This window comes from Rhinatrema bivittatum, chromosome 8 (assembly GCF_901001135.1).
Source record: "Rhinatrema bivittatum chromosome 8, aRhiBiv1.1, whole genome shotgun sequence".
In the NCBI taxonomy this organism is placed as follows: Eukaryota; Metazoa; Chordata; class Amphibia; order Gymnophiona; family Rhinatrematidae; genus Rhinatrema; species Rhinatrema bivittatum.
Genome location: NC_042622.1, coordinates 13,435,236 through 13,451,667, shown reverse-complemented (window position 1 = coordinate 13,451,667; position 16,432 = coordinate 13,435,236). Strand labels below are relative to the sequence as shown.

Here is a 16,432-nt window from a genome sequence, read left to right as displayed (position 1 = left end):
TTTCCTGAATCCGAATTGGTTTGGGTATAGTATATTGTTGTCTTCTAGGTGGTTCTCTAACTGAGATAACACTGCTTTTTCTATGACTTTAGCGATGAAAGGTAGGTTGGATATTGGTCGGTGATTGTCCCAATCGTCTGTTCTGCCAGTTTTATGTTTTAGTGTTGGTTTGGTTACAGCTTGTTTTGCTTTATCGGGAACCAATCCTTCTGCTAGCAAGTGATTTATTATAGCTGTGAATATCGGCGTTATTACGCTGTTTACTGTTTTCAGGGCACTTGCAGGGATAGGGTCCAGTGGGTGGGTGGCAGGCTTCATTTTAGTGATTTGGTTTATTTCAAATTTCGATACAAGGTCAAATGAGTTCCATTTCACTCGATGGTATTTTCTTCAGGCGCTATTGTTGATGAGTTGGGGGAGAATTGTGGTTTTAGATTGTTAATTTTGTTTGGCAGCGATTTGGCATATTTATTGCATGAGTTCTTTGAAAACTCATAGTTATTGGAGGCGGAGGAAGATGGGTCCTTGATTCGAAGTGTAGTTTGGATTTAAACATTACCCCATGAATTTGTTTTGCCTAGTACTCTTTTTTTTGCTTTATTGATTTGTTCATGATACTTTGTTAATAGGGATTTGTATTTTTCTAGTGAAACCGTAGATTAGCATTTCCATCATTGCTTTTCAGCTTTTCTCAGGTTCTTAGCTCCTTGTTGTACCGAGGTTTCTTTTGTTTAGTTGTGTTGCCTTCATTTTGGAACGTTTTTTTTCTGGCTTGGGCATAGGGTGTTGCTATTTCACTGATGATTTTATCGCAGGAATCAAAGGATCAGGAGTCATCATTGCGTTCAAATTCATTTCTTTTCTTTTTAATTGTTTCTTCAAGTATTTCCAGTTCTATCTTTTTTCTGTAGGTGAAGGATTGACTGTTATTTGCCTTTGTTTGTTGTGTGGTGAGGAGAATTAACTTCTGCTTTTATTAGCTTGTGATCAGTCCAGGGCAATATTTTGTGAGATTTATTTTATTTATTTATTTCGGATTTTATATACCGGCATTCGAGACCGCAGTCACATCATGCTGGTTCACATAAAACAGGGGTGCATAGTAAAACATTAACTAGAACAATGGTGCGGAAAAGGCAGTTACATGTAACAGGGTGACTAGAACTTGGCGAAGAAGGAAGAGAAAGGACAGGTTATTAATTCAAAAAAGGCTAACGATAGTAGATGGAGATGAGGGATGACGTTGAGGTGTTAACGTTGAGGGACGTTGAGGGATGACGTTGAGGTGTTGAGATAGGTCCACGCTGTATAATGTATTTTCCTTATAATCAAAGTAGGAAAACGAGAACCTTCATCTGATGTCTGATAGAAGTGTCTTTAAGACGGGTTCCCAGAGTTTTTTTTTTTATATAGTTCTTTAGATTTCCGTGTTCTCAGATCCTCTGAAACCATTGTCAACACATGAGCACGCCACATCTCAACATCCGTCACGCTTTCACGACATCGCACCTCTTAGCTATAAGACTAGCTTTGGTTGGTAGCGTTTTATGCGCTCTTCTCAAGAAGAGACCATCTGAAGCGTCCCAAGAGAGCAAATGCACAATTTCTAGGTTTTGTTCTATTGGTCGTATTTGCCAAGTCCCGAATTTCATCTCCCCAGAATCTCAGTAGCACCAAGCAATCCCACAAACAATGAACCAAAGTTGCTTGGGAAGACCTGCAGTTTTTATCTTTTATTATACCCATCCACTGAGCTCCTACTGGAGAGATAATTACTCTGTGTAACTCTAAATTGTAATTCCCTCAATAGCGCATTATCCGTCATTTTATGTATTAAAATATTTCACTCTCTCATTCATTTATCATCTGCTGAACTGCTGCTAAATGATTGAAAATTGTATTCAAATTATGAAGGAATTTGTAGAATTGTGATAGCGAATTTCTCTGTTTCTGGCACAACTTAATGAAGACTTTAAAATCAGAAGAAAGAGGACAGCACTGCCTTGTCCCTTGATATAAGTAAACATTTTCTGATAAGCAGCCATTTACATTAAGGCGAGTGCTGGGATTAGTGTTATAGAAGATTAATATAGACAAATACTTTGCCTTGTAAACCAAACTTGGGCCTAGATTCATCATTCCGCTATAAATAATGTCCAAAACATTATCGCCCGCAGCAGTGCCGCCACCTCATTAGCCTTAACCCCGCCCCAACTCCTCCCTAACTCCACCCCTTCCCCTCATTTACATTTTACCACTGTGATAACCCTGATGGTGTCACCCTTAAACCACTTCCTCTTTCATTTCTGAACTTCCTGCTCAGTTAAGTGCGTTTCCTGTAACAGTGCCTTGCTGCATCCAGGCCTCTTTAGTTAACAATATTTTCTCCCTTTTTATAGGCCTCACTCCTCGTAGCCGTTTTGTTGTTTAGAAAGCACCTTCTGCAGGAGCCGCTCCTGCCAGTCTGAGCTGCAGCTCTTCCATTTGTCGTAGTCTTTGTGTTTCTGCTGCTCCCCAGCCTATCTCCCTCTTTTCTTATGGTTCGTATGGATGCAGCCATTCCCTCCCTCCCCCCCCCAATGAGTTGGAGAGCCCAGTTGATGCGTTTGGGTGCCACCCCTCCAGAAGTATAATAATATTTTCTTTTCTCATAGACAAAAAAATGTTTTCTGCCTGTAAGCATTCATGTAAGAGTTTACCATTCATATCTGATGCCTGAGCTTCATATTTTATCAGCCATGTCAACAGTGTAAATCACAGATATCTCATATTTACCTTTACCATTGTGCTTATAGTGCAGGAAGAAAAGCGTTTCCCCTTCCATGTCCCAGTTACAATTAATGTTTAGTGAACCTTTAACAAATCTAAAACTTATGCACTTGTCTGTATCACTCGGACAGCATTCCCCTTCATTTCCAAATAAAAGACGGAGGAGTCTTAAAGTTTTAATTTCCACCAAGGATCGCATGGAAGTCCCATGGAAACGAGGGCATTGAGAATTACTTCCCGATGCAGAGAGACTGCATCAGGCTAGCGCAACCTTCTCTAGCCCTGGAAACTTAACACCTGGGTCAAGGATGGACTTAGATTTCCAGTGCTATACAAAAAATAAATTTAAAAGGGAAAAAAATGTCCTGGCAGGTGAGTGGCAATCCCGAATCTGTTATAAAGTATTAACGTTAATTTTCAAAATCATCCACTCACGTAACACCGGCCTGATAGGCGCGACTCTACAACCATACACACCCCAGCGAGCACTGAGATCTCAAAGCGATCGCCTACTGACTGTGCCTATAATAAGGAGTATGCATCTGCCACAAGTAAGAGATCGTGGGGTTTCCGTAGCGGGCCCAAAGCTTTGGAACTCCCTACCCGAAACGTTACGTTTGATACCTGAAATAAAGAGATTTCAATGTGAGCTGAAAACATGGCTATTCAAAAATGCACAGAACCTAACCTAAAACATCAGCATGCACAGAGCTACAATAACAGGAACGACAAACGATAATTATTTAAGAATGAGTAATAAACTAAGAGAAGGCAAGTAGCATAAGACAACTACTGACCTCGATGTTAAATTATAATTCCTGAACTAATAGCCTTACGCCTTAGAACATCTCAGTAGATTCATATTAATCCTGCTCCGTTGATGTTTAGTATGAATGTTACTTTTGTAAACCGTTGTGATCTTATTTGGAACAACGGTATATAAAATGTATAAGTCAATAAATAAATACTGACGTATCTGTCTATCTGGCAGCAGAAAGCAGCTGCCAGATAGCTGGATAAGAACTAAGTAGCAGTGACCCGCACCAGATAGATGGATAAGTCGGTATTTATCTGACTCTGTGGCGGGTGGCAGCTCCCCCCTCCCTATGTTAAAATGTGCGTTAGGCCTGTACCAAATGCACATGTTACAGTTTTTAATGCATTTATAACTCCCGATGCATTGGCACATCATTAGCTTATTGCATTAGGAGCAAAAATAAATTAACCAGAGCATTAAAAACGAGCGCTGGAAACCAACACACGGTTTTGTAACACTCAGGATTATTGCATCGGCCCCTCCGCGTCTGCACTCACTCACCGCATCACGTGATCTATCAACGGGGAATATTTAAACTCTCTTTGCATGCTAATGCCAGTTCCATTTTCTGGGCGTGTGTGTGTGTGTGTAAGGAATGCCTACTGAATATGATGATTGCCAAAGCTACAAGATAGGGCAAGAAGTCACCATGGATCCTAGACGAGGTTCATAAACCTCATGATACAAATATTTCATTAGGGATATCCTGAAAACCCAAGTGGATTGCTGTCTGCAAGGGCTGAATGAAACTGTGGTAATACAATTAGAGAGAGGTTTGACTGGATTACAGTCTTCGGGGCTTGTTTACTTGAAAACAGGTGATTCACAGTAAGCTGTACAGTGAGTGAGCTGACTGATTAGGGAATGCACGCTTTTCAGATTGCAGACTCCATGCATTTTTGTATCTGCTCTGCCCTCCCAGACTGATCTCGGATCCCCCTCCTTCCTGGTCCAGTCACCAACTGAATCTCAGGCTCTGAATCTGCAGCCTCTCGGATTCCAGCCATGGATTTCTACTGTTGCTGAGCGGAGGGAATTATTCTGATATCAAATCACTTCTGCTGACCTGCTGAGGCAGTATTCAGTGAGATTTTAGTAACTTTCAATAGCGATCATGGGGAAACTCTGCTGTTCGGCACTGAGGCCGGTGGAGGCATGTGACTTGAGTGAGAGATTGGCTCTCTGCCGACCAGGATCTCATGACTGTCCTAAACGAATGAGCACAATCTGTCAAAAATCTGCTACCACTGGTCTAGCATTCACCCTCTTCCCCAAGATACAAGCTTCTGAATAACATTAACTTCTTATTATTTTAATCTAATAGTAAACAACGCATTCTTCCTTTTCCGAGAAAAATACATTTGAACTTGAAAATCTGCTACCAGTTCTTATGAGATTAAAACCATTTCATCAGCATATCCTCTACAGAAATGGCACTGGGCCCAAGTGAACCTCACTTGGGTTTATTTAAGACAGCAGGAAACCATCATAAAACATTTATTCTGTAGGCCTACTTTTTCTCCACAAGGTGGCAGAAACAACCTAAACTAAAAAAACCCCAGGCCCTAGGCTCGCTTGACATCTTACACACTGATCATCCAATCCAAGAATGAATCATGATTTTTTATTGTTAAATGACAAGTGCACTTTTATTTAAAAATGCAACTGCTTGTACCAAAAAAAAAAAAAAAGAAGAAGCTGGCAGTGCTGGCATTGTGTTTTAAGCTTTCACAATCTCCAGAATCCTCATTCCTTACCCCGCATCGTATGAGCCTCTCCCAGGCTGAAATGCAAAGACATAAAGGTGGCTTTGGTTTTTATTGTAAAAAGAAAAAAAGTCCCTTAGCCACTCGGTGTCCTCTGGAAATGTCGCCTCAGACGTGACCCCTTTATCAGCACCTCATTGGCATATTGCTGGGGCTCCCGGGAGTCTGCCCAACGTGCATGAACTCAAAATCCTCCTGCAGGAATGAACTGGTTTGCATTAGGGATACGGACAGAAAGAAAACAGTGTTTTGTTTTCTCATTTCGTTTAGTTGAAACAAAACGAACATAAAACGGAAAGAAAAAGAAATAGGAAAAAAACCCCCCTAAAAACCAAAATAAACGGTTTCTGTCAATTTCCGCCACAATTAAAAAACCACCAACAACCACCCAGGCCTCCCCCATCCCCCGTGCATGGAGTCCCGGCGGCCCTGCTCCGCCAGGTCTCGGTTTCAGGACGGTGCCGGCCAGCTCCCTGGTGCGACTGGGCCCTGGCGGGGCGGAAGCCACCGCAGATTGCGCCTGCCCCGCGGGAAGGGGGTGAAGTTAAAAAAAAAAAATCATGGCTGCTCTTACGTTTTCTGCCACTGACTTTCCAAAATGAAAGTCAATGAAAAAAAAAAAATGTGCCAGTGTTTCTTTTCTTCTCAGTTTTTTGTTTTCAAATTAAATGAAAGACACGTTTTTGGTCATGTTTTTCATTTTGTTTGAAAATGAATGCACATCCCTTGTTCAATAAACTAAGTAAGCTCTGTATTTCAAATGAAGGATCATGACTATATATACACACACACGTACATGTACAGGTAGACAGTGAATAGGTTGATTCACACTACACATGTTGGAACATCTGCTCGTTCTGGAGGTTGATAGGCTCCGTTCACGCTGCTCAGATTCCTCCTTGTCTCGGGGCTTCCCAGGGGCTGGAACCGTAGCTCTGGATCTGCTCCTGCTCTGGGGATCGTATTAGTTCAGGCTAGAGGCGCGGCCAGACTGCAGGTGTGGACAGTGGGGAGTGGGCTCTCCCTGCTTCCTTTTATGTCTCGCCCTGCACGTCCTCACTGGAGGAGCTGCTGTAACTGCTTTCTTTCTCACCTCCTAGGGCCTCTTCCATCTGGGACTGAACACCTTTAGCTTTCTTGCTTCCTTTTACATTGGGCTTTGTGTGTCCTGTGAACAGGAAACAGGTTGTAAGAATCGATATATTGGGTGCACCTGAAACAACTTGATGATCTTCGTGCAAGGAGTCGGCATTGATTCGTGCACCCGAGACGGGTCATGGTACTTGGTAGTACTGCTTTGGCGGTGACACCTAGTGGTCAGTTATGGAACCACGCTGAGAAAAGCTCTGTAGGAGCCCTGGTCCGCTCGTCCATCTACAGAAGGTGTGCTGTGATGCTCAGATTTCTTTTATTTTGGGATGAACCAGAAGAAAAGAGGGAAATATACGTAAGTTTAATCTCAGGTGAGAACTGGATGGGAAGGCAAAAAACAGTAAAGTCCCTCTACGCCACAGGGCTCTGCTAAAAATGGCTTTATGATTGGTTGCTGGGGGGTCTTACACATCCAGAACTCACCCGGGACAACATGTTATTTCTGTTTGAATCGAGCCTGGGACAAAATAAAAAAGAACTTTGACTGAACTGGGCCTTATATGATCAATGACCTTCAATTTGAAATCTCCACTTCAGCTACAGCTGAGACAATTTACCTAGGGTGCATGTGTGTGTGTGTGTGTGTGTGTGTGTGTGTGTGTGTGTGTGTGTGTGTGTTTTTCCTTCAGAAAAAAACTAATTTATTACATCAGGTGTCAAACTTTATTTTAAGCTTCAGCAAATACAAATGGAGCAAATGGGAACAACTACTACCTGTGAAATCATTCACCTCTTCAAGGACCCGAATGACAACTTTAACCTGTTACAATCAGTCACCCAGGTTCTTCAGGGAGCTTTTTTATCTGAGCAAATGCAAAATTAGGGCAAACAGATCCTTTATTAAAGGGGGCCAGAGCTTAGCTCACTGCTTGGGTCCTGCCAGGCCTTATCAAGAAAAAGTTTCAGCTTATTCACCTGTAGGAAATCCTTATACAACCCTGCCCATTGTTACTCCATGGACAAACAAGACGTCTAGCTGAGAGCACTGCTCTAATCTCACAAGGCCCTCCCGCCAATCGCCACCTATTAGCACTGCCTAAGCAAACAGCAGGGCACCTGCATTTATCAGCTTAGCTGTTACAAATTTCTCTTTAAGAGCACTTGGTTGCCAAGTTAACCATTAGCCAAGCGCTAGGCCCTTCTGCTGATATGTACAGTGCAGCGTGACTTATCGCAGGCAACCAAGACTCAAGTGTATCACCTTCAACAAATATTTGTGGAATGGGACATTCCTTTGCTGGCTGTGAACACCCCGCGTCTGGGTAGGGGGGGCAGTTCCTTTCTGGTTTTAACATCACTCTTTTTCAGACTGAAGAGGGCTCTTGGTGACCGTCCCATCAAGAGAGATGTTTGGTAAGGAGGGGGAAAGTTAACTGCGGGCCCACCCCGAGGAGACACGTTCGTACGGTTCGGCTTCTAAACCCCATCCTAAAGGCATTCTGCAATTCCTAGCTGTTTGTTCAGGGGATGGCAAAAGCAGCAGGACAGCAGGCAGCTTGGTGATGATTGCTCTGGTGGCGGAGGTTCCTCTCTGCGTTCCCGGGTGAGAATTTCATAAAGGCATCAGGAGGGATGGAAGGGATTCGGAGAACGGCTACCAAAATAATTCCAGGTTTGCAACACAGAGCGCCCAAGGAGAGAAAGGAGGAAGTGCGCATGCTCGGGAAACGTTCAGATCCTGGACAGGGCTTCAAGAAAGTACAGGAAGGTGGAGCTTTCCACACAGAAGGGGAATTCAAGGACTTGTGCTCCTGAGCTGAAGTTGTAGGGCTCAGAGGAAACCTGAAAAAAAAATCCCTTCTTTGCTACCTGGAAGAGCTGGGGCCAGATGTTGCATGCAGTGCTACGGGCGGGGGTGTGGCGTGCATGGGGGGGGGGCGTACCTGGCAGCTCTCCGGATTTCATCCCGAGGATCCGGGAATTTCCTCAGGGGGAACACTAGGAGGGAGAGTCTGGCGCTGGGACTCGCTCAGCTGAAGGTGCACAAGTCAGGCAGCGGTGACTTATGGGGGGGGGGGGGGGGGGGAGGGGGGGGCTGGAGCAAAGAGCGCTAGGGACAGGGCCCAGGTGGAGGGGAGGAAAGGAGAAAGTGGGGATTAGAGGTGCGATGGTGACAAAGAGAAAGCCGATGCCCATTTCTCGCTCCGCCCTGCCCTGCTGATCAACAGCGACCTCAGGATGAGCGCAACTCAAAGCATCTCAGGAAGGGGGGATGTCAGACCGTGAGCAAGCTTGGGGGCAGATGTTCAGGCCGGTCCAGCAAAGCGCGCTCAGCCGAGTGCACTGTTTAACCCGCAGTCCACAGCCCCTTATTCTATAAGGGGATACGCGCGGAGAAACTAATAGCACTCATCACGTGCAAATGCGTATTCATGAGGCTATTAGCTATTCTCCTTCAATCCAAAATAAAACCTGTGCACCCGACCCACACATTCTTTACCCTCGGACATTAACGCCTGCCTAGAGCAAACGTGAATTTCCCAGCATCCCAAAAAAGTGTACAGAAAAGCAGAAAAGAAAAATTGCTTTTCTATACATCCTCTGAGTGAATAACGAGGGCGATATTAGGTTGGAGGATAAAAAAGACCCCCCAAAGTGTGCCGGCAGTCAGGTTAGGGAAAGGGGGATGCCGGTAAAACCTGAGCGTGCGTTTCCCTGACCCGCTGGCAGCCCCCTTGCCGAGGAGGCGCTGGGCGTGCACACTCGTTCCCAGCGCCTCCGTGGCAGCGCGACCCCCTCATTTAAACATTCGAGGCGCCGGGCGCGTGTTGGGAAAGCGGGCGCCCGGCGCCGAGTGACCGTTTTCCCGACAGCGCTTTATTGGATCGGGCCGACTCTGTGCGGTATCACGGGCAGGGGGGTGCGTGAGTGTGTGGAGGGAAGGGTATGGGGGGGGGGGTAGCAGAATGTAAACATGCTGGGACAGACATTGCTTGCAGTGGTAAGGAGGGGGCTGTGGGTGCGCATATGTGCGTGAATGTGGAGGGGGTAACAGGTGGTTTTTTGGGGGGTACCAGCAGTTTCCTGATGCCCATTTGTGCTGTCGGCTCAGTCAGACCCGGCCTTTATTGTGCTCCGGTGGCGTGAGCCTTCATTCCCACGCAGGGAGTTTCCCCCCTGTTTCACAGCCCACCTAAGTCCAGCCGTCGCAGCAGCAGTCCGTGGCCCAGGGGCAACAAAGCCTGGCTCCCTTCCCAGCCTGACTGATGTGGACCTAACATTAGGTGTTACCGGCCACAATGGCGGAGTCTTGAAAGCAGAGGTAATGGCTTAACAGGGAAGAATCAACATCGATTTAGCAAAGGGAAGGCTGGACTTGGATTTTTTTGAGGCGTAAATAAAGCTGTAGACGACGCTGAGCCCGTTGACAGAGGGTATTTGGATTTTCTGAAGGCATCTGAGGGACTTCTCAGGAGATTAGTAAGACATGGGAAAGGAGGCAGAGTCCTGCTGTGGATTGGACAAGGCTATTGGTGGAGTTCCCCAGGGACCGGGACTGGGACCTGTGCGATTTAGCAGATTCTGAAAAAGGGAACAATGAGTGAGGTGACCGATGTTTCAAATGACACAAAATTATTCAAGGCAAGGGAATGCAGAAGGCGCTTGTGCGAGAGTAAGGGACTGGACAACGGAATGGCAGACGAAAGTTAATAGGGAAAAGAGCAAAGTGATGCACGAAGGGAACAAGAACCCCAGCTACAGGTACATAATGCAAGGATCTGTAGTGGGAGTCACCGCCCGGGACGAGGGCCTTGGACTCCTTGTGGACAACAAGTTGAGGTTCTCGGTTCAGCGGGTGATGGTCCTCAAAGAAAGCAAACAATCTTAGGAATGGAGAATAAAACAGAAAATATCATCTTGCCTTGCAGTGAGCCCTGGTGCGACTGCACCTTGAGTACCGGGTGCAGTCTCAGGAAGGACATAGCGGCACTGCAGAAGAGGGACGACAAAAAGGATCTCCTATGAGGAGAGGCTACGCAGGCTGGGGATCTTCAGCTTGGAAAAGAGACGGCTGAGAGGGGACAGGATAGAGGTTTATACAATCCTGAGTGGGGAGGAACGGGTAAATAAAGGGGGGTTACTTACCCTTTCAAATAAAACTAAAACAAGGGGACAGTCCACAACCAGCAGATTTAAAACAAATCGTAAAAAAATATTTTATATTCAGCGCACGATCAAGCTGTGGGATCTGTTGCCAGAGGACGTGGTCGAGGCGACGAGCACAGCGGGGTTTAAAAGAGCTTTGGACAAGTTCCTGGAGGACAAGTCCAGAACACATTCTTAGTCACATTCTTAGTCTAAAGGAAGCCACTGCTATTACAGAAATAGATTGACTTTTTGGGATCTATCGGGTATTTCTGACCTGGATTGGCCACTGTTGGAGACAGGATGCTGGACTCGATGGACCTTGGTCTGGCCCAACATGGCATGTTCTTATGTTCTCCTCCCCCCAGAGGCTGTGAACACTGCTCCCACACATCTCCATCCTCGGCTATCCCAATGAGCATATTAGGTGCTACCACCCAAGAAAGAGATCTAGGTGTCATAGTGGATAACACATTGAAATCGTCGGCTCAGTGTGCTGCGGCAGTCAAAAAAGCAAACAGAATGTTAGGAATTATTAGGAAGGGAATGGTGAATAAAACGGAAAATGTCATAATGCCTCTGTATCACTCCATGGTGAGACTGCACCTTGAATACTGTGTGCAATTCTGGTCGCCGCATCTCAAAAAAGATATAATTGCGATGGAGAAGGTACAGAGAAGGGCAACCAAAATGATAAGGGGAATGGAACAACTCCCCTATGAGGAAAGACTAAAGAGGTTAGGACTTTTCAGCTTGGAGAAGAGACGGCTGAGAGGGGATATGATAGAGGTGTTTAAAATCATGAGAGGTCTTGAACGGGTAAATGTGAATCGGTTATTTACTCTTTCAGATAATAGAAAGACTAGGGGGCACTCCATGAAGTTAGCATGTGGCACATTTAAAACTAATCGGAGAAAATAATTTTTAACTGAATGCACAATTAAATTCTGGAATTTGTTGCCAGAGGATGTGGTTAGTGCAGTTAGTGTAGCTGGGTTTAAAAAGGTTTAGATAAGTTCTTGGAGGAGAAGTCCATTACCTGCTATTAATTAAGATGACTTAGAGAATAGCCACTGCCATTAGCAATGGTAACATGGAATAGACTTAGTTTTTGGGTACTTGCCAGGTTCTTATGGCCTGGATTGACCACTGTTGGAAACAGGATGCTGGGCTTGATGGACCCTTGGTCTGACCCAGTATGGCATGTTCTTATGGTCTTTTGTTCAATCAAATCTAGGTCCCTGCACTGGGCTGGCAGAGGGGAGCAACATGTAAAAGAAATAAGGTAGGAAGCTTGAGTCATAGGGAACTTTAAATGCCAAAGAGGGGAGAATCCAAGCTGATGTGCAAAGATTGGCAGTACAGCTGCGTTACCCTTCCACGAATGCTGGGATAATCTGCATGGAGTGACCAAGGTTACAGTCCTAGCATCAGCGGTACAGCTGCCCCAGGCTTCCCAGAAGACTGGAGTGACTGTCCTGCATACGGAAGCCATGGGTGTAACCCGAGCATGTGGTGAGTGGACGTTCTGGATAATAATCTCATTGGCATTAGTGTCCACTTGCATTATTACAAAACTTAGTGGTAGGATACAGGCAAGGGCCTGGGTGTTAGATTAAGTCTGGGACTATTCAGAACCATAGAGGAACATGACAAGGCCTGCACTGTCACAGAATGTAAACGTGCTTGGGACACTAATATAAAGAAGCAGTGAGAAGAAGGTTGAGAGGGTGGGTAAAATACATTTTGGAGGATAGCTGGTGTTCATTTTATACACTCATTTCTACCTAAAGTGAGAGGATAGCATCAGGGCTGATTGAATGGACCAATCGGTCCCCATCTGCTGTCATCTACCACATTACTATGTGAAACAGTTCTAAGAATATTTAACCCCATCTCTAAGCATTCTGGGAAGTGTAGTCCAGTTTGTTGGTGGAACAATCAGGATGTGTCATGGCATACTTTACGGCCCAAAGCAATATAATCTTTTGCAGGTCCTCATCCTGTGTCCAGACCCTCCCCCCCCCCTGGAAGCAGCTGCCCTGCACTCTCCTCTGCCAGAGCCCTGGGATCTTCCAGTGACCCGTCCAGATGTGCAGCGCCTGCAGCTTCTCAGCCACACCTTTGATTTGGCATTTGCGATATTGCCTAGGACGGCGGTTCCCCCAACCCGTCGGGTTTTCAGAGGACTCACCATGGATCTGCGTAAGACAAATTAGCACAGTAGTGGGGTCTCCAGTGTAACGCAAGCATCTCATGCGTATATTCATTTGGGAAGCCCTGCTCCATACCTTTTGCCCAGTGCTCGGCTCCCCTTTTCCTTCTCTTACGGCGAGCTTTGTCCTTAATGCAGAAATACTCCCTTTCTTGCACCTGACTCTGCTGCGTCCTCTCTGTTTCGGGGCCAGTCGCCTGCATGGAAGGAAAGCAGCGGTTAGCAGCGATGGGTGATGCTTCACCCCACCCCCCGTGCACGCAGGGTCGTGTCAGCCTTTCTCCTTCCTCTCGCCCATACAGGGAGGTAGCCACGGTGAATGTAAGGGTTTGTATCCGGGATAAAGCCACAATGGACCGTGGAGCCACGAGCAAACCCGCTGTGAACCCATCAGTCCGGCAGGCTGAGCTGCAAACTAGGCTACGATGGTCCCAGAAGGAGAAACCGGAGAAGGGTTTGTGCACGGCCAGGAAGGGCGTGCGGGCAATTACAGCCAAGCAAAGGCTGCTTTCACTTTTCTACAGTATTAGGCAATACTTTCCCAATTATATTTACCACTGTTAATCGTCAAAGGCACTTTCATAATGAATTAAACTTTCCTAAAAAAAAAAAAAATCTGACAAAATGAGATAATCATTGTAAAACGTTTGAAACACTTCGACGTGTAGTTTTGGTAACTGCTCTTAAGGATTTAGGGGGGAAAGTTAGCAGTGCCTATGCTGGTAGTTAACACGATATGGAAAGATTTCAAGGCAATGTCACTGCTGAAAACTGGCTGGAGACGCACAGGGTCACTTCCTCAGCCTCCGGATTATCCCCAGCCCATGGGCCTCTGCTCCTCTATCCAACTAACCAAGCCATGTGACCGACGTTCCCTTATCCTCTGAGAATCTAATTAATAGCAATTGAATTCTTTTGCAAAGTGGTGCCAGACGACTTCGCCTGACGAACTGCGGCTGGCTTCCTGTGGCTGTAATTTGCATATCTCTGCTGCTGCTGCTGCAGCCGCAGGACGGCACGGCCATCCTGACAATATCCTTTCAAGGTCACAGCCTACTGCAAGAATAAACAACAGAGGAAAGCAAACCTCACTATCAGATGCATCCGGCTCATCCGAGTCCCTTTTCGTGGATTTATCTTCATCCTCGTCTAATGAAAAAAAGAGGTTCACAGATGCTTAAGCATTTCTTCCCGGGTAACCGCTAGCAGCCAACGAGCACAAACAATATTAATTCCCATGACAGAGGGGCGAGCTAGAGATATAATTATAGCCTCAAAGACAGTAACATTGATTTGGGCCAACTCTTTGCTCCAGTACCTGAATGCTCTGAAGTGCCTGACCAGTCACAAAACATTAAACATGAAATTGCTGTCCTTTCTTTCTGTTTGGCCGTTTGCAAGCCCTGCCCTGCACGGACCCACGTTTGCATCTACAGATGGACTTTGAGGAAAGGTAGGGCCGGGCAGAAAAGCTGCGAGGCGCTGCATCTGGCTGTGGCCGCGTGCAAGGTTCTGGTGCCATGCACCACCTTCCTCGCCTCCCCTGGGGATGGCCGCCGCACGGGCCCGGAGACCTGGACGTGGACGGTGAGCTGGGCCTTGCGGAGCCCTGAATCTGCCCTAACCGTGCATCTTCAGCTGAGACGTCCAGCGTGGAGGAGCCGGCAACAGCTCAAGAAAACCTTGGATTAGAGAGCAGGCCGCCCTGCCGATGAAACCCACCAAACCAGTGTGGAGCCCCCATCTGATTCAGTTCTCCCAGAGGAAATGCAATTGCCATGCCAATAAAGCAGCAGGTAGAGCGGGGAAGGAAGGCCCGAGCAGTGCCTCTGACTGAAGGCGCCTGTTGCCTGCAGGCCTTTGCAGCCAGCTGGATGGTAGAAGGGCAGGGTACGTTCACTTCTAGGAGGAAGCAGTGGCATGCCAGCTCTGCTAACATCTGCACGCTCGTGTTAAGGCAGCGGAGACCTTGCCTCTCCTACAAACTGGCATGATAAGGGACGTACAGTATATCTGGCCCCCCCTTTCTCTGTCTATGGGGAAATCTTTAGTAAGTCAGGTTCATAGGAGGAATTCTGCATGCCACAGAGCACAAGACAGGAGCAATGAATGTGGCCCAAACTCGCCATGGGGAAAAATTTGCAGGAGAGCCCCCTCTGGTACCTCAGTGCTCTAGCACTAAGCCCCTCGCGTCTGCACCCCCTGTTTGAAGCCAGCCTGCAGGCTCAGCTCCCCTGAAGCCCCAGATCCATCCACGTTACCCGTTCTCATTACTTTACCGGGATCTTTCATGTCTTGCTTCTGTCTGTGGCTGGAATACAAGAGTTGGCTTCCCGGTTCAACGTCGGGGCTAGACTCAGAGCTGTCTCCTTGGGGTGAGAGCCTCGCTTCCTAGCAGGAAAACAATGATTGTTTTAGAAAGAATGAATGCCCACGACGTACTGGACTAAGTTAGAGCTCTTTCTGCTCTGTGTGCGGAAGAAATGGATTTACAGTGGAAAGATTGTCTTGCTGCTCCTCCAGCAACAAATTCCAGCTTTTTCTGGGTACAAATGCTTTTTATCTTCCTGCCAAGGCTCTTGGTAAGAGCTGGGTTAGTCAACACTCACTATTCGGTTTTAATTTGGCAATAGGCCTGCTGACAAACTCCATGTCATAAGGAGCAGGCAAGCCAGTTCTGGTTTTTCCCCATTGCATGGTGGATTTGTGGTTTCAATTTTTCTAAGAAAGTCAAGACTTTGAGTCCATAGATTCATGCACTGCATGGACTACAAACCCACAGACACAAATACTGCACTGCAGAATGATGAGCCCATAGATACGTACACACTACATGCATGGATGACGAGGCCATAGACTTCCACACTGCATGCAAGACTATGAGCCCATAGACACACCTACTGCATGCAGGACTATGAGCCCATAAACATATGCATTGCATGGACTACAAGCCCATACACCCATGTATGGGCTTGCAGGATGACAAACCCACAGACACAAATACTGCACTGCAGAATGATAAGCCCATAGTATTGTCGAAAAATACCCTGACTACTTATGCCTACTTCTTAATCAATCTTTGGACTCTGGTAAGTTCCCTGACTCATTAAAACAAACTTCAATATTGCCTATTTTAAAGAACAAAAAACTTCCATTTATGGATTTTTCTAACTTGAGACCTATCGCCACCTTATGCTCATTAGCAAAAATTTTGGAATCGGTAGTCTTATACCAGCTAAAAGATTATTTATCCGAGCATGACATACTCCATCCGAGTCAGCATGGGTTCAGGAAGGGGCATTCCACTGAGACCTTACTACTATCCTCTTTTGACACCTTCCTGAGAGGTTTCGATTCTTATACGGATTATGTAGTCATTTTATTAGATATCTCAGCAGCATTTGATACGCTGGACCATAAATTATTATTATCTGCTCTACAACTTATAGGTATCAAATCGACAGTTTTGAGCTGGTTCAGAAGCTTTCTCTCAAACCGCATCTGCCAAATTAATTTAGGCACCTTTTCTTCCCAAAAATATGCCCAATCAACCGGTGTTCCTCAGGGTTCCTCGTTGTCTCCAATATTGTTCAATATTTATCTTTTACCTTTGTGCCAAATTCTATC

General features: G+C 46.1%; 1 protein-coding gene across 1 annotated transcript in view; it reads right to left on the bottom strand.

The window, feature by feature from the left end:
• Positions 1-6,086: 6,086 nt before the first annotated feature.
• Positions 6,087-16,432, bottom strand: part of RBBP8NL (RBBP8 N-terminal like) — a 56,447-nt gene continuing 46,101 nt past the window's right edge. The window contains exons 11-14 of the mRNA XM_029613262.1: positions 15,085-15,196; positions 13,893-13,954; positions 12,882-13,002; positions 6,087-6,520 (exon numbers count right to left, since the gene is read on the bottom strand). Of these exons, the coding sequence (XP_029469122.1) occupies positions 6,387-6,520; positions 12,882-13,002; positions 13,893-13,954; positions 15,085-15,196 (429 nt within the window). The 3' untranslated portion in view covers positions 6,087-6,386. The remainder of the gene's footprint in view (positions 6,521-12,881; positions 13,003-13,892; positions 13,955-15,084; positions 15,197-16,432) is intronic.